Genomic DNA, 22,008 nt, shown 5'->3' with positions numbered 1-22,008 from the left:
ATATTATAGATTGCACTATAAAAATGTAAAACAATTATAAGAGTAACACCAACACATAACCTTAAAATAATTGATAATATATACTAAATTATTTAAAAATGATATTAAATTCACCTTTATTAAAGTAAACAATAGAATGTACAATATTTTTACGTTCTGTTTTCAGTTCCCTAATATTTTTATAGTGACAATTTTTTGCCATCATATTTAAGCAACACAATATTTTTTATTCAATATATGTGTCATTCACCAAAAGCTCAATTACATTATAAGGCCAACCCTAACTCAACGCCATTCATTGAAGAGCCCCTTCTGCTACAGGCTACATGTGCGCAGATATCAGACTGTGCAAGATGGTAGTCTGATACATGCTGCCCACACATGCATGCATGAGTGTGCTCATATGTATATAGTCCAGAGCTGTGTAGCAGCAACCTTATCTTAAAAGGCAGTACACAGGGGGTTAGCACTTTCAGTCCATTTCCACAGAATTTATAGTGAGTGGGACTTAGACAGTGATACTCAGTCCAAGTAAAGGCCTTAAATAGGCCTAGGCGGAGCTTACAGTGTTTCACTCTGCAGAATTCTGCGGAGGTACCAAAAAACTAGGCCAAATTCCACGGGATTCCGCGAGTGGGTGGAGCAACTAAGTTTGAAGATAATGTGCAATGTGTCGGAGCAAACCAGGTTTTGGGTAACATTAGAGGGACCCAAGACTGGGGACTAACATTTTTCTCTAAAAAAGTTAATTTTCAATCATCACTTCAATCGGGTCTCAGAGTGGAGTATTCTAATGATTATGGGAAATTGTCCTTAAAATTAGTGGCATGGCCAGTGAATGCTCAAGTCGTGAGTGACTTTTCTTGAATCTTGTATGCGCAGTCAATCCCTTTATTTGCTTCTGGTTGTGTAGGATTCCCTGGAGATGGTGAGTGTCTAGGAAAGATATATGGCGGCATTTAGGAGAAGCATTTTATATGTATTGGCTGGTTGGAGCAGGGAGCAAAACTATGATGGCATCGTGCAGGGGATTGACACCCTTTGCCTCCAGGATTTCAGAAAATTGATGTATGTCAACAATGTCTGCCACCGCCTGTTCAGTCAGGAGAGGAGCCACACAAACAAATTGAACATTTTAACTTATCAGGTTAGCGTCACATGGGTGGGCAGTGCTGTACAACCTGTTATTTGTATCTAACTGCACGGGCTGATTTCCCTGTCACCGAAGCAATACCGAGGAACCTCACCTCTGCCCCCAACACCATAGGTAAACAAGAGAGGCCCAGGGGACCTCCTTCCTCAGTCTTCTCATTTCTTTTTAATGAGAAATTCCGAAAGGCAAGATCTTTAACTGTGTGCTCGGTGCAACAGGTTCCTCTCATACTCTGAACTATTTTTAACAGATGACTATCACTGACATATTTATGGGAAAGCACTGCAAATGACCTGACTGTTGTGGACCTGACACCAACACACGTATTTAATGATGTCAATACCCTTACCAAATGGTTGAACTGTACACATTTATAATTTATCTTACCAGGAACCTTCAGTGTGCTTACCTCTCTTCTTATTTGCTAAAGTGATTATTTGCTTTTCATTTTATTAACAGGTGATGCCAGGATTCTTCTTAGCTGTTTCTCAACGAAGAAGCAAGTAAGGTAAGTGTACATTCACTGAGAATTAAAACTATTGGTCTAATATATTAACTATCTCTCCGACTTACTTGGTAAGGTACTAGCCTTCTTCCTTTAATTAGTACAAGAAATTGATGTAAACTATTGGGTCTGAATGAGTTTAACAAGGGTTCTTGTCAATGAAATAGAATCTTAACCTTGTAATTCTAATCCCTTCTAACTCCAAGAGTTTAACACAGAGTCGCGTGATACTACTCACACGCACTATAGATATTGCAGAATTCGTAATGCGTCTTCTGCTGCCAGTAACAACACTGAGTCGCGTGATAACAGCTCACTTGCACTTCAGTGATACTAATTTTTTCTTAAGCCAATTCAGACTGTCAAGGATTTTAAAAAATATTCGCAAATTATGTTTAACGAAACTCGTGTGAAATATCTCTAATATTCCTTTCAATTTATTAGCCAAAAATATAAATTAGCTACTTTAGCTCTTACACTAAGTCCCACTTTAATGCTAGCTGTATGAACCAAGTGTCTCAGAGATGACATGGGCACAGCTCGCTGACTTAATTCCGAGCCTGCACTTATTGAAGTCACTAACCTTAAATTCCAGAACTTCTGGGACCCGACGCCAATGACCCCACGCAGCAATTACGACTCCTAAGTTCTTCACGACGCAGAAGATATAGGTCTTAAACGGGGAAAGATTGTGGTGTAGTGCGCCACAGAACGTTGGTGAGCGCTTCACCTGAGCTTCTCTTTCAAATGCAAAAAAGACTAAACCGTTAAACTGCGGGCACGCTGGCGGCCCTCTTAGATGTGCAGCATCACTAGCATACTCGCCAACTTACAGCGTAATGAGGTTTAAAGATGTAAGTTGTGTGGAAGGGGCAGACATGAGGGCTACAACAGGGTCACGAGGAGGAAACCCCCTGTGAACCCTAACACTCCTATATATGTTTTTCACTATGGTGAGGCATACCTCTCCCATATGATAACATTGGGTTCCCTAATTACATTTAATAAGTGATAACTTTTATTGTGGAAGAGGTTAGAAAGTCGAGTTTAGTCTCTAAAGAATAGTAAAGTTGAATTTTAAGTCATAATTCTTAAAATGCCACTTTTAGATGTTTTCTATTTTCTTGTCCTATCCATTTGGTGCCTGCAGCCTGTATCCTGATACATACAACTAGGTGTAACTGGCAATTGGACTTTGTGAATTTCTTCCAGACAGTGAGACAAAGGGGGAATCAGTGTTGGATGGATGGGCCATACCTGACTTGATAGGGGGAGGAGCAGTCACCTTCCAACCTGGCATATCACAAAGACTTTGCCTCAACACACTCACAAATGATCTCACACTAGTCTATTGTGCCCCCTTACAAACTAGTACCAAGACAGGAAGGCAGAAAATTACAAACCTTGAGAAACTTCTCCTACTTCAAAGCTGGCACCAAGTAGAGATTCCTGACACTCATACGCAACTTTTCAGTATACATCTGGACCTGTGAAAGACTCAGAAGATAGACTGCTGGCCTGCTCTCCTGCATGTAGGACTGTTGGACTGCTGCCCCCCTGCTCTGCTACCATGCTGCCTCAGTAAGAACCCAGGACCATCTGAGTGACTCGAAGGCTAGTTGGCTGGCCTCCTAATCAGAGCCTCAGGGACAAGAAAGACTCCAACGACCTTGACCCCCAACATCTGGACTCTGCCATGAGTCTTGCCACCAAGTGGTGCCACCCCGCCCTGGACCTTAGAGGTGGGCCTGAAGGAGCTCTGCCAGTCCACCAATAGTTTCTTGGGAAGAACTATTGCAGCACAACAAATCTCCTCACAGCTCTGCATCTGAACCACCGCTGAGCGATACATCCCTGCCCCCAACTCCTTGGAACCGCTGCTGCATGACACATTCCATAGCAGGACTTTGCTTGTCAAGCTGTCAGTGGTAGCATCCTTGATGACAATGCAGGATCTTGGAATGCGAGCCCTGTTGATGGCCTTATCGGAAAGACCACTGCATGATTAATCTCCGACGCAGGACCTCGCATCGCAGCCTGCAGCTTCACAGATCAGCCATTGCCCAACACATCCTCAACGCGGGACCTCGTAAAGTTACAACCAGGATTTAGGGTACTTTGTTCAGTGAGCCCAACTTTGTCTTTGTATACAGCCCATGCTCCATCACGGTCAGCTTAAACTTGTGAATTTGTCTTGGTCTGGTGTGACCAAATAACCATAGTTGGCACTTTGTGCTTCTAAACACTGTTTTCACTTAAATATTCAAAATTGCATAGCTCCGGTCCTACTAATTAGATGTCTATCATTTTGGTGTCAAATACTTTTTATTAAATGTTACTCTGTTTTTCTAAATTAGTGTGGGGATTTTTATTATGTTGTGTTTTCACTTCATTAGTGTTTGAAATGCTGCCTAAATACTTTACACGTTGCCTTTAAAGTAAGCCTGTCTTTGTGCCAAGCTACCATTGGGATAAGCACAGATACGTTTGGGGTACAGTTGTGTTTCACTCTGATAAGGATTGTGGTTGCTGCTTGAGTAGGGCCCCCCCCCAACCAGTAACCCAATCTCCCACAAGATGCAATATCTTAATATGTACTCAAAAAGAGGGAATGACCAGCCCACAAATATGTAATAAAAGGCTGGTGCCTGAGTTGAAGAATTCATGTGGCAAGATCAATAAAGGCAAAAAGTAAACAAGCAAAAACTGAAGGGTTGGACTGTTAAAAAAGGCAAGTACAAATGCTATTTATTCTTATAAGTTAAGGATGTTTTTTTTTTAGCTGTGATGATACATACCTGTAAGGTTGTCTGTCACTGATACTGTCAGGAAGAAACTGCAAATTGTCTTGTATGCAGGGCAATGTGGTCTGTAGGTGTCCAGCCAGTGGCACTGAGAGGCCTGATATTAGAATGAGCAGTACGTGTGTTCCAGGCATTCCCCGGCCTGGAACCAGAAGTGATTTTCCAGTGTCAACATCAATGATTTCAGATATTGCAGTGATATTATCAAGGATGACATAGAACATGTCATGGATGGTGTGATATGTGAAGTAATTAGCAGTGCTTTGTGAGGGTACGAGTTATAGCTACTTTAGGGCACGACTTATAGTAACTTGAGATAGCTATATCTGGTGAACATCAGTAATGTTGGTAGTTTATAATGGTATGGTATAACTCACTTTTTCACCTAACTATAACAACCCTTCAATCTTTGATTTTTTTCTCAATGAATCTCTATGTGTTTTTTGTAAAGTAAAATGTTGATTGCCTTACGTGACACAGGGTTGGATGAAGGGCCAGACCATGTGCCCAAACCCCCGTAGGCGTCCAACTCCCCACTGCCCTGCACAGCTGACTATGTCTTATAACAATATGAAAGGTGACATTTTAAGTAAGACAGACCTACTGGCTTTGTGTAAGGGTCAAAAGATAAAAGGCGGTGGGACCTATTGGCTTGATCAAGGGGTAAGACAACAACATACATAGAACAAAATAATAGTTTTTGTCAAAAAGTCATCAATAACTATAATCAAATGTACATTTTATAAATTCACCCATTCCAGTGTTTAACAAAATTGATTGATATAAAATATTTTCAATAAAACATTTTAAGAAAAAACATTAGCATGTCGGAATTCATTTATTGACAGTTTTCAGGTCACAAAGTGCAGCCATAGACCCAACAACATGGGGCCCTGTACTCAAGCTATAGAGTATTTGGATGGATAATATACCATTGCTCATAAAATTTAAATTGAGTAATTGTGTTTGGGACTAGGCATATTAATCCATCCAAAATACTCCTGATAAGGCTATGGTCGCTGGGATTCATAATCCGGACCCGTACTTGATGCATTAATGAGTGCTCCTGAGCGTGTGTTCTTTTTACAGAAAACATCTTTCTATGTGTTTGTCCTGAAGAGGGTGGAAGAAAATAATACTTTGCTGTTCAACGAAAGACAGCATCGACAATGTATGTACATTATATTTTGTGATATGAATGTAGTGTGTAACATTTAACTGTGGTCTTATTAAAGGAATTTGTTTTTAGATGCATAGGGATAGCATCATATTTTTCAATTGTGACTGTACGTTTAGTGTATTTATTGTAATACAAAAGATTTTTTTAATAAAAATAAATAAGCATATTTTAGCACAATTTTTATGGTTGGTGATATATACTGAATGTGGAGTTTCCCCATCTTAAAAGCATCAGAATATGTCCATTTAATGTACAACTTTTAATGTTTATTTTCAATGTAAGTGCCGACGTTTTTAGTTATATACAAAATATGTATATATTTATACCCTGTCCCTTTTCTGTCTCACAAGGGTGACTCTCTTTTGATTTGATGAACTGATAATAGACATCTGTGGAGGCTAGTAGTTATAAAAGACCGCACAAGTTCTCTCTTTTCTGTGTATCCTTTTTACGTTTGTTTGGTTATTCATGACATCCATGTATTTCACTTTGCTTTGTCGTACTCACTTCTAATTTGTGTTCTTAGTTATATCAAAGAGTTCTAAAGAAAAAATTTATTTTCTATCGGCCTTACATTTCCTAACAACACGTGTACCTACTTCAGGCGGGAATTCTTGTGCAGGGCTCCTAACTACACAAAATGTCGAAATATCTGCTGATTTTCATATCGTACGACTGGGCACCCAGGTGAAGATAGTTTTCCTCAAATGAGCGCTGAGAACCATGAACTAACTCAGCAATTGCTGCATCCCTGTATTGGGCTAGTATTAGAAATGTTGGTGACAAATGAGAATGGTGATAATAAACCTGTGCTCTTTCTTAATTCCATTCCTCTTTTTCTTTCTGCCACCTTGCAAGGAAGACATTCTGACTCTTGCTGTGTTTGAATTCCTTTTTGGATTTTAATTGCTGCTTTTATCGGATCTTACTTATACTTTCATACCTCAGTTATGTACTTAAATCCTTGAACGTTTACGCACGTGATTAACACTGTGATGATGTGGGGCGGAGCCAGACCGGCGGCCAAGATGGTCGCCCGGGCTCCCGGCTCTGTCGGCCTTCATCCCCCGCCGCCTGCTCCTGTCGACTATCCTCCGCTGTGACGGTGTTCCCGGATGTCGGACGGCGGACTGAGCTGCTGCGTCCGACTCCGGGATTTTTCTGAGCCCTGATTATGAAGATGCGACCCCTCGTATTTTGCGGCCTTCCCGGGGCCGGAAGCCGGGACCCCGCGTGATGCTGCTGCCGCCCGCGAGTGCAATAACAACGGCCTCGATGACCCAGGAGGTGCCGGTCTACCGCTACGGAGGTCTGCCCATCTCTGTGAGTGTGCCTCCAGCGCTGGCCTCGTGGAACCTGGTGAACACACTCCCCGCTGCCCCCCTCTGCCGATTATGCTCCCCCCATCCCCCTCAGGTGGCTGATTGACGCTATGGCGGCCTGGACGTTGTTCTTTGTTCCCGGATGGGACCCAGATTTGCCCAGGCGAATCGATTTTGTCCTGTATTTCCAGCCGTCGTAGCCGCTTGATGCACAAAGCGGCTGTGGTGTTTTCTGGTTTTGGGGAGGAGCTCAACTGTGGCCGTCCGCGGGGAAGTGGACATGGCGACCATACTTTGTGAAACGCAGAGGGCGCGGGGTTGTTATGCACCTCTCTGTGTCATGGACTGGCGGTACTGGTGTTGGTTTGGACGGTGCCCATGCTGTGTGTCCCTCTTGGAGGTGGCGCATCGAGGGGGCATGCCTGATAATGGCGGTGGCAATCTACATTGACGATCGAGGGGTTGGGACCGTCTGCCCCCTGTGTGTTCGAAGGACGACATCTGACCTGGACCGTTCCGGAACGCCCCGGATTATGTGGACTGGAAACGAATGCCCGATGCTGATACTATCCTGGTGCTCCTTTGTGTGTATGGGCCCTTCTACAATTTCCCGCGTTGACTTTGCTGTGCGGTACGGAAACGACTTTTTTGATGGTGGATAGGCTGGACTTGTACCCGGAGGGTTCCCAGTTAATTCCAAGTGGTGCGACGCGGAAGCGCCTACTCCCGTGGATGCTTGGTTTCTTTGGTGATACCATCGGACATGTGTTCCTTGCTTTTCCTTTCCAGCTCCTCTTCCGATGGCTGACTTCATCCTGAGACCTTGAAACCGAGCCTTGACTATTCTGCTTGAACTTACCTTTGCTCTTAGAAACGTGACCGATTGAGTGGCGTAGATGATCTTCGAGTGTGACGTACACTGGTATACTGTGAGATTCTCGGCTACCTTTGAATTGACATGTTGGTTTCCTCCGGTGCTTTGATTGCGGGGCCCTACACCGCATGGATTGGGATGGGCTGATGGTACGGGCTGTATGGGTTTCGTGAATGATGATACTCTGTTCTTTATTGGTGTTACACAGGGGGATTTTCATTATGGTTGTGTCTGTTGAGCGGCCGAGCAGTGACTTTTATCCTGTTTTTGTGACCATCCTGAGACTTTGTCAATGTTACTGGCGTATTTGCATTGCTACGCGGCGGGGGGGGGGCGGGAGCCCGTTCTGGGGACCCTCCAATGTTTTTTCTTCTTTCCCCCTTTTCTTTTGTATCTATGTGGATTATTGTCCTTCCTTTCATCTTTTTTCTTTCTATATTTCGGGTTTTTGACATTGGGCGACAGGCACGCTGCTAGGGGGGTGGGCCGTAGCCGTCAGCAGAGGTGCAGGGTGGGGGGGTAGTGTTATTGTTTGTGTCCCCTTTTTGTTTCTATGGCCTTTTGTTTTTGTCGTTTTTAGTTTCTCTGTACCTTTCTCTTTTCCTCTCTTTTCCGGGATCCGAATTGCTGTACTCTCGTTGTGCTCTGCTCATTTCGATACTAAGGATCGAGGTTTTTCCAGTATTTCTTGGTGCAGTGGGCATATGGTGATTCTGACGGGCTAGCTGTGTTGTTTATTGTTTATCCTGATCAGATGTTCTCGTGCTAAACTCCTGTTTACCATAGTCCTGCCTGTACATGTTCGATATTATGATTATCCCTTGTTTTGTTTGGGCTTAATTGTGCGGCGTTGGATCCTGCTTATTCTTTATTTTCGAAAAAAAAAAAAAAGAAACCTTCTCTAATCCTGTAATTATTGAGCACCAACTGCATCCTTGAGCTGTGGGGTGTCTTTGGGGAGGCGGGTTTTTGTATTTTTTGGACTTAATTGACTTGATTGACCGCCCCTACTTTGATGGCCGACCGTGATGGTCTGTAGGCCAATGCCTGTAATTGTATTGTGGAACAATAAAGGTTTTTCAAAAAAAAAAAAAAAAAAAAAAAAAAAAAGAACATGGTATGTGATGTCGGCCGTCATTTTCCAAAATATTGGAAAGTATAAGCTGACCTCAATAAGGGTGGTTTATTTTAGTACCTTTAGGTCACAAAAATGTGTGATTTTCTGTTAAGAAATGCTTAAAGCAAAAAGAGTGTAATTATGTAAAGTAGCCGACATGACCATTATCGCAGTTACCTTCTATGGAGTTAACAACAGTTCTCTCTGAAGCAGGGCGAACACCTTAAGGTTAAAGAATAAACTAGGATTGGCAATGCCAAAAAAAACACAAAAAAAAAAAAAAACACTGTGATGATGTGACGACAAAAACTGGACAAGCTGGGCGTGATGACCAAGTGGACCAACTCACCTACTGTAGGCATCTGTGCTTCACTTCGTGGTCAGAGGTGTGAATTCTGATAGACCTACTCAGCCTTCATCTTTCTGAGGTTGATAAAATGAGGATCGCTGAGGTTATTGTTTAGGTGTATGCTCACTTTACATATCCACATCACGTTCATAGCCTCATTATCCTAGGTAATGCTGCATCACCAAAGTGTATAGAATGCAACCGCCCCTCTTTTTTGACCAGGACCATACTCATTCATCATCCATTAAACTATGTCTTCTAACTTCACATCCATCTGCTGCACGTTGGACCATAACTTGATGGTGTGTTAAATACTGTGAATTGGCTACCAGGGCCCTAATTAAAGAATGGAAGCTCTGTCCCAGTCTTCTCCAGCCACACCTTTTAGAAGGTGCACCTGACGTAGATCAGGACACTCTTATCTATTACGAGGAATGTGCTGCCACTTGCCCTGGTGACAGCGCATTTGGTGAAAGACAGAGCAGCTGCTTTCAAACTTTCAAGGATCACTGCACCTGCCTGCAGGAGGATGACAGTGGGTCCATACAAACCCTGTGCTCCCTTCAGAGGGCTGCCCTCAGGTGATGCACTAACAATGCTCTATCTCTTTGTAATGCAGTATCAGTGCGCTTCACCAGGGCCTGTTTGCCTCTGCACCTGGTCCATAATAGGGCGAGGCAATGTGGTTCCTAATTTTGCACAGGACCATGCCCTCATGCAAATGAGGGAATATCCTCTCAAGATACTGCTGGCGCTTCATTTGCAAGCCCTAGCAGTATTACAGACAAATCTGCACAAGCACCAGCAGCCTCTTCTGCACTATCATCATAACCCTGTCTGCAAAAAGTAGGCACACACACACCCACTACATACTTGGGGCACTATGTATATTATGGCCCCAGGTGGCAAGTAATTACAAAACATCTAAATGAACAGTAGCATATTTTTCCTTTGGTCTCCCACATTTCTATTTGTTCTTTCTACATCCTTCTGTCACTAAGCTGCATCTCACCGTTGTCCTCTACAGCTCAATAGGGTTAACTTACTCTGGTCCATGGCATAGAACCAAGGGAGTAGTCAGAAAATTCAACACCCCCGCACTTTGAACCAAAGCTCTGATGGCCCCAAGCATGTGATGCAAGAGAGCCGTAAACTCCATAGAAGAGCTCCTTGTCACTTTCATCCAAGCAAATATCCATCATCATTCCCCCCTTGATCTACCTGCTGATATCCACCCTAAAGTTGTCCATACATTCTTTCATACATCATTCAATATTTCAACATTCCATTCATCCATTAGCCATTGTATCCATCTATCCATCCATTCACACATGTTCAGTCATCCATCATCTAAGCATGCATTCCCTCCATACATCCATCCACCCATGCATCCCTCATTCGACTTACTCACCCATCAGTAATGCCTTTCAGTCATCAATTGTTCCTTTAGTCATCCATCCATTCATCTATCCAGCCATCATCCATCTATTCTCTCATATTTACATTTACTGTGCCACCCATCTATCCTCTCAGATTTCCATTTAGTGTGCCATTCTTTGCATCCATTCATCCATCCATCCATCTATCCATCTCAGATTTCTACTTGCTCAGCCATCTTTTCATCCATCTTTCATTCACTTATCCACCCACACACCCAGTCACCCATCCTCTCCCCAACTCATGCACACATCTTTTCACCCACTCATACACCCATCCTTTCGCCCACTCATCCATCCATCAATTCATACAGGTATTATTATTATTATTTAGCAATTTATAGAGCGCCTGGTGACCCGGAGGCATCCCCGCGCTGTGAAATTATTGGAGACCGGAAGGAATGGGGAGGGGTACTATTTGGGGAAAAGGAAAGTTTTCAGTCTTTTACGGAAGAGGGGGTAACAGGATTCCAGACGCAGGCTGCGGGGGAGTGAGTTCCATCCTGAGGACGCTTTTACCGAAAAGCGTCGACCACCGGTGCGTACCTTCCTGAATCTAGGGACAGTGGCCAAGCGTTCGTTGTCCGAGCGCAGGAGTCTGGGGGCTTTGTAAGGGGTGACCATATCTTTCAGGACAGCGGGGCCAACACCGTTGATGAGTTTATGGGCAGTGCACTGAGCCTTGAATTCTACCCTCTGACGCACAGGAAGCCAGTGTAGGGCCTTGAGGGCAGGTCTGGCCGAGGCTCTGGGGGGGAGGCACATAATGAGCCGCGCCGCCGCATTTTGGGTGAGTTGGAGATTAGCCAAGGTGGATTCAGGGGCCCCGAGGTAAACGGCGTTGCTGTAGTCAAGCCGGGCAAGAATGAGACCTTGAACCAGTAGTTTCCTTGATAAGGGAGGAAGAAGTGGAAGGATCTTGCGGATGGATCGCTTGAGCCCAAAACAGATTCCTGCTGTTTTGGCTGCCTGGGTCTTCATGGTCAACTCAGGTTCCAGCCAGACTCCCAGTGTCTTGATTTCCCTTTTCGGGGTTGGCACCTCACCGAAAACGTCTGGCCAGACCGAAAGGGGGATGGTTGTCCATTTCTTGCCCATGAGCATGATTTCAGTTTTCGCTCCGTTGAGCTTCAGAGAGGACTCGCTCATCCAGTTGTAAATGTCCTGGAGGCAGTTCAATAGGTTATCTGGGTGTTTGTCAAGGTGAGATAGTGAGACGACCAATTGCGTGTCGTCCGCATAGCTCACTATTTTTATCCCGTAAGGGGCAACGACATCCTCAAGGGGGGCCATGTAAACATTAAACAGGGTGGGACTAAGCGAAGACCACTGGGGGACTCCGCTTAAGAGTGGAAGAGGGGCAGAGTGTGAGTTGCCGTCCCAAACCTGAAATGAGCGGCCTGATAGAAACGAGTCTATCCAAGCGAGCGCAGTACCCGCGATTCCTGCCCTGGCCAGCCGATGGAGAAGGACACGGTGGTCTACCGTGTCAAAGGCTGCGCTGAGGTCCAGGAGGATCACCGCCACTGACCCTCCTGAATCCAGAATGCACCTTGCCTCCTCGATGACAGTGAGGAGTGCGGTGTCCGTGCCATGGCCGGGGCGGAATCCAGTTTGGGACCGACGCAGGAGATTGTTGACTTCGAGGTACTGAGAAAGTTGCACATTAACCAATTTCTCAGCCATCTTGCTAATGCATGGGAGAAGCGAGATCGGTCTGTAGTTGGCCATGTCCGCGGGGTCCAGTTGAGGTTTTTTGAGAAGAGCCTTGACAACAGCGCTCTTCCAGTTCGAAGGAACAGAGCCTTGCGAAAGAGAGATGTTGATTAGTTCCATGATAGTGGGAGCTATGCTAGGGGACACAGTTTTTAAGAATCTCACAGGGGCCGGGTCAAGAGGAGAGCCGCTTTTCATCTTGGCCAGTGTTGAAACTACTTCGTCCAGAGATATTGCTCTAAATGTGGACAGCTGGGGATGTAAGCTGTTACCCATAGGAATAGTGGCCGCCTCTTTGTCCGTGTGGTTGGATGGACTAGGAGGTGGAAGAGAGGCTAGTATCCGGGCAATTTTGGAATCGAAGTAGGATGCCAGTTCGGTACTTCTGTCCGGTGGAGGTGGGTGCGAAGAAGATGGCCCTGGTATTTTAAGCAGTTCTTTGGCGATAAGGTAAGATTCTCTAGCCGAGTTGGTAGAGTTCTGTATTCTGGCGTCATAGTAGGCGGCTTTAGTAAGCTTCATGGTGGATTTATAAATTCTCACCGACCTGCGGTAGGCGTCCTTACTGGTATGGAGCCATTCCTTTCTCCACAATCTCTCTGCTTTTTTGCACTCTTTGCGGAGAGATCTGAGTTCAGGGCTGTACCAAGGGGCAGAGCCAATTTTCCTGTTTTTCTCCTCACGAGTTTTTATAGGGAGGATGGAGTCGAGGGAGGTGGAAATCCACTCCCTGAACTGTTTGTCGGCAGTGGCCGGGTCATCCGGAAGACTAGGGGTTGTTGAGTTTAGGGCTCTGGTCCAGTCCTCCGCCGAGAGTCTGGCCCATGCCCTGTCCCTGGTATAAGTGGCTGGTTTTTGGGGTTTCCTGAATGACCCTGGTAAGTGGATAGTGACCAAGAAGTGGTCCGTCCACGGGAGGGGGAGGGACTCTTTGGTTTGTAGGGAAAGGAAGTTAGTAAACACTGGGTCTAGCAAATGTCCCTTATTGTGTGTGGCTCCAGAGTTGATAAGAAGGAGGCCGTAGGCCGCCAGGTCATTAATCAAGTCGGATGCCCCTGTGTCTAGAGGGTCGTCGAAGTGAATGTTTAAGTCTCCCAGAATAGAGAAATTGGAGGTGAGATGGGCCAAGGATGATATGGATTCAAGGAGAGCGACCGCAAAAGGGCCAAAATGGCCAGGGGGACGATATACCAATAGGCCGGACAAGGTACTTGTCGGGGCTAGCTGGATGGTAAAAAGGCAGCTTTCGGAGTCCAGGATTTGGGCATCGCTAGATCTACAAGATAAGTGATCCCGGAAGATGATGGCTAGTCCGCCTCCTCTGCCGGTGGGGCGTGGTTGAGACTGGATAAGGAAGCCCGGGGGTAGGGCCATGACTACATCCGAATCCGAGTGGTCGGTGATCCACGTTTCTGTAAGGAACAGTATATCCAGGTCATGGTCTACTATGAGATGATTAATGAGCATGGAATGCATGGGTAGAGACCTGCAGTTTAATTTGGCTAGTTTAAGGCCCGGGGGGGGTACTGGAAGTTTGGGGAGTTGTAACTGGACTGGGTTGCAGATGATGCAGCTAGTAAAGGGTCCGTCTAGATCGTGTACATAGTTGCAAGTGCTGTCATTAGCGGGTCTGAGACTAAGAAGGTCTCGACGGGAATAGCTTACCCTTGTGGGAGCTGGATCCGGCATAGGTTCTGGCCCTAAGCCCGGTCGAGCGCGGACGGGCGCAGACGGGCTTGCCTTTCACACACACATTATTAAGTTCAACCATTCATCTATCCTTTCACACACTTACTCTTTCACCCACTCATCCATCTTTTTACTCACTAATCCATTCTTTTACCCACTCATCCATGCATCCTTTCATCCACCCATACTTTCACCCCCACGTCAATCCATCTTTTCACTCTCTAATGCGCACACCAGTCCATCTTTCTCTCTCTTTTTTTAAGCAACCCATCTTTCTTTCTTTCTTTCTGCTCTCTTATCTGCCAAGTTGCAGGTAAGAGGCCCCAAAAAAGCCTCAACCCTGTCGCTTTTTTGCATTGAATCTAAACTAACTCAATATACCATGTGAACACCTTTCCTAAATGACACCTTATTTTTCTGATTCACTAAGTTAGGGGTGTACAATGTAAGTGCTATATAACTGGGTCTATAGCAGATTTTTAGGGTATCAACTGACAATGTACCTGTCCCTGTTGCACACAGGGCGACAATTAAATGAGCATCTCAATTGAGAAGCGGTGATCAATTGTTTGGATCCAATGTTCTGTCTTTCAATGAATGCAGTGCCGGCTTTAGGGCAGAGCAACCAGTGCTGTCACACTGGGTGCCTGGCCCAGGGGGCGCTGCATTCTGATTTACCTTATGGGTGGAAAGCACCTGCTTCAGAGTTCTTTGTGCACCTATCAATTTTCACCGATAAATAAAACTGTCACGGTATCTCTGGTGATTATTGTACCTGCTAGGGAGATCTTGGTTTTGTATAGTGCAGAGGGTTAGAGTGCCTACTGGTAAGCATGTGTAACATGGAAATCAGATAATGACAGTTTATCTATATAGCTCCGTGGTCACAGATAGTCCAGAGGTTCTTTTGTTGCTAGTTCGGTTTTGGGCTGAAAATAATTAAACTATTTTCCCTTTTATACTGCTGCTTAAGCAGCTATTTTTTGCTACCAGGCTTACTTTCTCCTATTTTACTTTGAGCAGGGGAGTTCATCTAGGTTGTCTTCTTTCCCCAGTTCTCTTTAACCTAGCTTTGGAAATCTTCATTTCCAGGATCAGAAATGACAAGGCTTTTCCAGGAATACTCAGCAAACCGGTCATAGGATGCTTGTTTCCGGTCTGTAGAGGACCTGGCCTTGCAGTTATGGCTGGCCTGTTCTGATAGGGAGCATGGTCAAGACTGATTTGCATATAGCTGGGTTCAAACTGGAATGGCATGGGGAGCAAAAAATCGATGGATTTAGGCCCAGATCTCTGTACTGGGGTGAATGTATGACATTGTTCTGCATTCTGTCCATCAATTGTTCTTTTTGGAGCAAATTAAAATGGCAGTTTATGCAGATGATATTCTTGTATATATTTCACTTCCCCAAGAATCGATTTGAGCCTTTTTACAAGACGTCGCCTCTTACTCTCTTGTCGCCGACTATGAATTGAACCACAATTAGTGTGAAATCTTACCTCTTAACAAATTTACGTTTAAATTGGATTTTTCAACCACCAAATTCTCCTGGAACACAACAAAAATAAAATCCCTAGGATTAGGATTTTCTCTTTCACTTAAAAATGTAACTAAGCCTAGATGATTGTATAAATAGATTAACATCCTTAATTAATCATTGGCACCCTTTACATCTCTCCTGGAGGGCTCACCTTGATACTATAAAGATGATGTTGGTGCTCATTGTTTTATACACCATTCTCAACATTCCATTAACCATTCCCTCTAAATGTTGTAAACAAATCAATTCCGTGCATCTTTATTTTTAATGAATGGGGAAAAATCCTGCATATCTCTACTGTAATTAAATGTCTTAAATCAGATGGTGTGGAAGAAAATGAGAGTGACACCTCTACTCCAAGAGACAGGGTACCAATAATCTTCTTTTAGGCAAACAAAGACTCAAGGAGAACTTATATTTTAATACTCAACTCACACACCTTGAGGCAATCAGGTGTTCCACCCACCAGTCTTGAAAGGGAAGGCCAAAACCAATAAGGATTATTATTCCATATTTAATATTATATTAAAATTGTTTCAGATCATACATATGTATACAAAATCATAATAAAACAGTTAAAAACATCACATAAACCCCCAAGGTACACATTAAAAACAATCAAGATTATTCAAGAGAGACAGAATATCAGACATACACTTTTGTCATTAAAAGCGGTTAATTTGAAGAAATCAATTAGAGTAACTGCATTATTTGACTAAACAAGCACAACATCACTCTAACACAGAGGAAGTTCTTAAACCTCCTTGATGTTCCTTTCTTTCCTATTTTATAACAATCATTTATGTTTGTCACTTTAAAGTGCATAGCAGTGCATAATAATATGTTATAGTATGCTGAGATTGTTATTAAAATTGACCATGTATTATTGCTATCTTGTTATATTACTACCCTGTTTAGGTCGAGCCTAGAGGCAGCATGCATGCGCTCCGCGCTCTGCGAGACTGCTGTAGTGGATTATGGAAGAGAAGGCCCACCCGCTCTTAGCTCATATTTTTCGTTGGCTTGTGTCTTTGTCCTTCATAAATTCTGGCTTCTGATTCATAAATAGGCTTGTTAGTCTCTTCTTAGTACTGCCTTGTCTTCATTTGTAACCACCCATGGCTACTTGCCCCTTTACTTCAGTTGATACACGGTACGTGTTATTTTGTCTGTAAGGACTCTTTTCTTTAACACCATGGCTGCTGGAGATATTCCTCTGCTGTGCTGGGCCATATAATAGAAATGGGTGTGGTCATGACGAGCTGAGCTCGTCATGAGCACACGAGAGGTGAGCACCAAAGGGGTTAAAGAGTTTTTCTTCGTGCAGGCATAAACATCGCTGCTTCAGTTGTTTTTTTCTTAATTCTAACTTTTTCACATCACTTACTGCAAATGTAGTGTTTTCTGTTTGTTAAACGTTGTTAGGAAAAGTGTGGGCTGATAAAAGATATCACGAAGGTTCGAAAAACCCCCACCGCTGTGGCATCAAAATGAAGTACTTATGTTGTATATTATATCTATAGCAGTTATGCCACAGTTGGTCCTCTTTGAGGCACGGATTTGATCCAAAGGGTGCAGAAGGCAGGGGTCGAGACCAAAGGTTGAAGCACATAGCAAGGGCCAAGATCCAAAGCCAGGCCAAAGAGGACATCAAGAAATTAATGGTGGTGATAGAGAAGGTTAGGTGATGGTACGTGCACAGAGTAGAGGGGCGTAGAGTGCCAACCCCCTAAATAACATACAGAGGGTGAGGATTGAATGCATGCGCAGAGCTGTGTTGGGCTCCCATTACTAGAATAAAAGAGATTCTATAGATCAGGGCAGAGGTGCATTGATAGAGTTCTACAGGCTCCGGTTAGATATCAGTAGAGTGCTTTGGATAGGCTTGAGATGCTGTGAGAGCTGTATATGCATCCAACCACTGTCGATCTTGGTGGTTGTATGTAATATTTAGGTCTGGATTGAAGCATTTTAGAAATGCTATGTGTGGTTGCCAGGACTTGAAGAGCAGGAAGTGCTGCAGTGTATGATAGACGTGCATTGGTAGAGCTGCGTGAGGGGTCCAGTAACCGAACACCTGCTGGTGCTTCATGACAGAATTGCAGTGCACTGGCTGCGCTGCATTAGGTTTCATGCACTGAAGAGTGTGACTGCAGAATGTGTTCTGGTCTAGATTAGGATGCACTGGAAGGCTGTGTGTGTGTGAACAGCAGCATGTAGTGCAGGTTAGGATAGATGTACACTGGTTGAGTTTTGTGTCGTTTCCAGTAACAATACTTGCAGCCCCTCATAACAGGACTGGAGTGCACTGGCAGAGCTGCACGTGGTTCACAGTAATGTTGCAACTGACCTGCAGACCGGAGTTGACGTTCTTTGGCTGCGCTGTGTTTGAACCTCAGTAGTGGAACAGAAGCAGGGCTGGACTGGCCGTAGCGGACACCGGGTGTTTCCCCATTGGGCCTCCAGAGTGGGGGCCAGTTTTGGGCCCGAGGGCCTTTTTTGTTACCGGGGGGCCTGCAATATCAGCCCCCGGTAACAAAATGGGCCAAAAACGGCCCTTGCAAACAGCTCGGCTGCACCCCCTCAGCCCCCCCTCCCCGCAGGGGGGATGGTCGAGGAGTTTGCCAGGGACGATTTCGGTTACCAGCATTGCGTCTGTTTTGCATCTGACCTGCCTCTTGCTCTCCCCGCATGAAGAAGCGCTGGGTTACAGTGGGAGACACCTTCCTGTGCATCTACACAATGGGTCCCAATCATCGATCCCCGGGAAGAGGTAAGTGAGCGGGTACCTCCGCACATTTCTGTCTTTGGCTGGTGAGCCAATCCCTGTGAAAATACTCCCATTTTCAAAAAACCTATCTCAATAAAGCTGTGCTCTTGCAAAACGAGACCAACATAGTCACAGGCCTAAGAGCCTCTCTAGAAACCTCTTTTCACTGTAAGCTGCATCCATCTGCATGAATCCTTTCCCTGAGGCTTAGTAACTTCAAGTGACTGAACTGCATTTAGGCAGCCGGATGGGCTGAACTGCCAATGCAGATATTTGTGTGTTACCTGATTGATGTTGGTCATTCCAATAAATAAGCTGGGATGGTTAATCCACTTCCCGCTCAGGTCTACATTTTAAATGTTGTTCTTGGTTAGGGAGGTGGCTTGAGGGCAAGGAAAGTGATCCAGGGTCGGATATCCCCCTAAGCACCCCCAAAGCCAAGAGGGTGCAACAGCAGGTAAACTAGGACGACATACTATATATACTATGAAGGAACAAACACAGTTCACCCTCAGTGAGTTGTGTAAATTCTTCCAAAGTATTTATGGCTCCAGGCTGTTCGTCTCGCCATAGTGTTGCTGCTTCGTCACAAACTGCTGCCACAAATGTCAGATTTTCACAGACTTTACAGACAAAGTCACAATCTGCACACCTGGTAGAGTTACAAAAAGAGTGAAGATGTGTTGAGTTTTATTTTTTATTTTTTTTAGACTTTCAACCTCATCCAAAAAAAGCAGAGGTAGATTGTGCGGCGGCTCATAGTCATAGTGCACAAAACTTCAGCCGAAATATTTCCTGCAACGTTCTCAATGAAAGGGAGAGGAGGCAGACACCCACTCCGGCACGTCCTGCCGAAACTGAGCCAAGCACGAGGGCCAGCAGCATCGGGTAAGGGGTCGGGAGACCACACCTCCAGGCGAGGGCCCCCTCCTCAAGCTCCGACAGGCATGGTGAGGGCAGATGGAGCCACGCTTCTCACACCACAAGGCCAGAGATCCCCTTTGCAGCTCCACAGGCAGCAGCAGGTGGTGGTAAGGGTTAAGGCACTGCATGAATGTATGTCTCCCACATGTACAGTAGCAGTGTAGGCGTTTACCCTGCATAAGGGGATGGGACAGCTGCTTGTCCTTAGCCCAGTTACTTAAAGTTAACATGGTCACAGCTTTACTGTACAGTTGTTAGAAAAGTTTATAATGTGGTATACCATGCACTTCTTTCCTTTAAATATTAACTCCACTGCGAAGAAAACATAAGTAAAAAAAATGCCATTTGCAATGCCGATAGCTCCAACTCAAAAAAAAGCGAGACCGATTGGATTGCAAATGCTTTTTCTTTTTGTCCCCTTCCTTTTTCCCTCAACTACATCTTTCTTATTGGTCTGAATGCATTATTATGCTGTACTTTGTTTAATTCTAATAAACCAGCCGTGGCTCGTGCAGGTAAGAGCGCGAGGAGAGTTGGGGGGAATCAGAGACGACGGAATGCCCGGTTACTCACCGGTAATATCCATTACTCCGAGTCCTGGTCTCCCCGTCCCATTCCTGACAAGTGAGCTAGTCTGCTCTACAGAAACCCCTAACCTAGCTGAGCTGTTTGCACTTCCCCCTAGGATGACGTCACCATCACGTGACTATAAAGGGGGAAGTGCACTAAACAAACATCCTGAGAATACCAAAGAAACCAGAACGAAAAAATAGATAATCACCCCAAGAAACCCAAACCAGGGAGGGAGGGAAGGGCTCAGGAATGGGACGGGGAGACCAGGACTCGGAGTAATGGATATTACCGGTGAGTAACCGGGCATTACCTCCTCGTCCTGTCTCCCCGTCCCATTCCTGACAAGTGAGCCCATACCCAAGCACACGGTGATTGTAAGAAAAAAACAGACCAGAAAGTTCGAAAAAAACAGGTCCATTTTAATTAACAGAAAACAGTACAAATTACAAATCATGTACCGCAGACAGGACACTAGCCCCAAAAGCAGCAGAGGCCGCCATCCCCAACTGAAGACGATAATGGGTAACAAAAGTATGGGGAGAAGCCCACGTGGCAGCATTGCAAATGTCCCTCTGAGAGGCCCCCTTGAACATGGCCCAGGAGGAAGACACGCTCCGAGTCGACCGACCCTGAACAGAAGAAGGCAGAGGACAGTGGGCAGAATCATAAGCAGAAACCACAGCGCCCCGGACCCAACGAGACAAGGTGGACAAAAAAGGCCGAAGCCCCAGACCCGAGGGGCCATAGGTGACAAATAGGGAATCCACTTTACGGAAACCAGCCGTACGTTCCAAGTAGACGCGGAGAGCCCTCAGCACGTCCAACGAATGGAGGAGCACCTCCTCAGGAGAGGCAGGAGCCGGAAAAAACACTGGGAGAACAATATCCTTCCTACAGTGAAAAGAAGACACCACCTTAGGAAGAAAGAACTGACTCGGACGGAGAATGACCTTATCCTCGCAAAAGCGTAAGAAGGGGGGGGAAGCCATCAGCGCCCCAATCTCACCAACCCTCCGCCCAGAAGTAATGGCCACCAGGAAAATAACCTTAGCAGAAAGGAACTTCAGTGCCACGGAGTCCAAAGGCTCGAAAGGAGGACCCGTCAAAGCTCGGAGAACCAAGGGAAGATCCCAAGGAGGCACAGGAGAACGAGAGACAGGACGCTGAAGCAAGAAACTCCGCAGAAGGCGAGCCACCAACGGGGAGACAGAGGAAACAGAGGAACACCGAAAAGCAAGAATGGCAGCCCATTGCGCCCGCAGTGAAGAAACCGCAAGCCCCGAGACAAAACCATCCCGCAAGAAGTCCAACACCCTCACGGCCTCACAGGAGGCAGAAGAGAGACCCCTCCCAAGACACCAGGTGGAGAAACTCTTCCAGTGACAGGCATACGACTTCAAGGTGGAAGGACGCCGAGAAAGCTGGAGACATCGGGCAACCTCCACCGAGCAACCCAGACCCAGCAAACTCAACCTCTCAAGTGCCAAACCCCCAGCCGGAGGCGTTGAAAGGAGGCAAGACTGAGAGGAGGAGCCCGCAGGGGGGGGGAGACAGGGGAAACCTCCAATGGGGGCAGACAGAAAAGGCCAGCAGAAGGGGGAACCAAGACTGCCGAGACCACTCCGGAACCACCAGGAGAACCTCTGCCCGATCCAACCGAATCTTCCGGAGGACCCTCGGAATTAAGGCAAACGGAGGGAAGGCAAACAGCAGACCCCTCGACCAAGGAATCGAGAAAGCATCGGAAGCCCACGCCAACGGAGAGGGAAGTATGCTGCAAAACCGAGGAAGAAGGGCGGACTCCTCCGAGGCGAGAAGATCCAGCCAAGGAAGGCGGAACCGGAGGACAATCAGATCGAACAGTTCCGGGGACAGACAGAGGGACACCGAGGAGGGGAACACCCTGCTCAAAGAATCCGCAGGCCCATTCTCCATCCCCGGAAGATAGACCGCCGTCAGAGACAGGAGACTCGACTCGGCCCAAAGGCCAATCTCCCGGGATAGGAGAAACAGAGCATGACACATGCCCCCCTGGTGATTCACATAAGAAAGAAC

At 45.6% G+C, this 22,008-nt stretch overlaps 1 protein-coding gene and 1 long non-coding RNA gene across 2 annotated transcripts in view; one reads left to right on the top strand and one right to left on the bottom strand.

The window, feature by feature from the left end:
- The window catches only part of LOC144824445 (uncharacterized), a 186,508-nt gene that overhangs the window by 3,329 nt on the left and 161,171 nt on the right, over window positions 1-22,008 (top strand). Inside the window, exons 2-3 of the long non-coding RNA XR_013608951.1 lie at window positions 1,613-1,661; window positions 19,167-19,487. This is a non-coding gene — a long non-coding RNA (uncharacterized LOC144824445). The remainder of the gene's footprint in view (window positions 1-1,612; window positions 1,662-19,166; window positions 19,488-22,008) is intronic.
- The window catches only part of LOC144824444 (uncharacterized), a 269,249-nt gene that overhangs the window by 105,362 nt on the left and 141,879 nt on the right, over window positions 1-22,008 (bottom strand). Inside the window, exon 2 of the mRNA XM_078683548.1 lies at window positions 15,646-15,694. Coding sequence (XP_078539674.1) covers window positions 15,646-15,694 — 49 coding nt within the window. The remainder of the gene's footprint in view (window positions 1-15,645; window positions 15,695-22,008) is intronic.

This window comes from Lissotriton helveticus, chromosome 3_1, assembly GCF_964261635.1.
Source record: "Lissotriton helveticus chromosome 3_1, aLisHel1.1, whole genome shotgun sequence".
NCBI lineage: Eukaryota > Metazoa > Chordata > Amphibia > Caudata > Salamandridae > Lissotriton > Lissotriton helveticus.
This window is presented reverse-complemented; position numbering and strand designations above follow the sequence as displayed.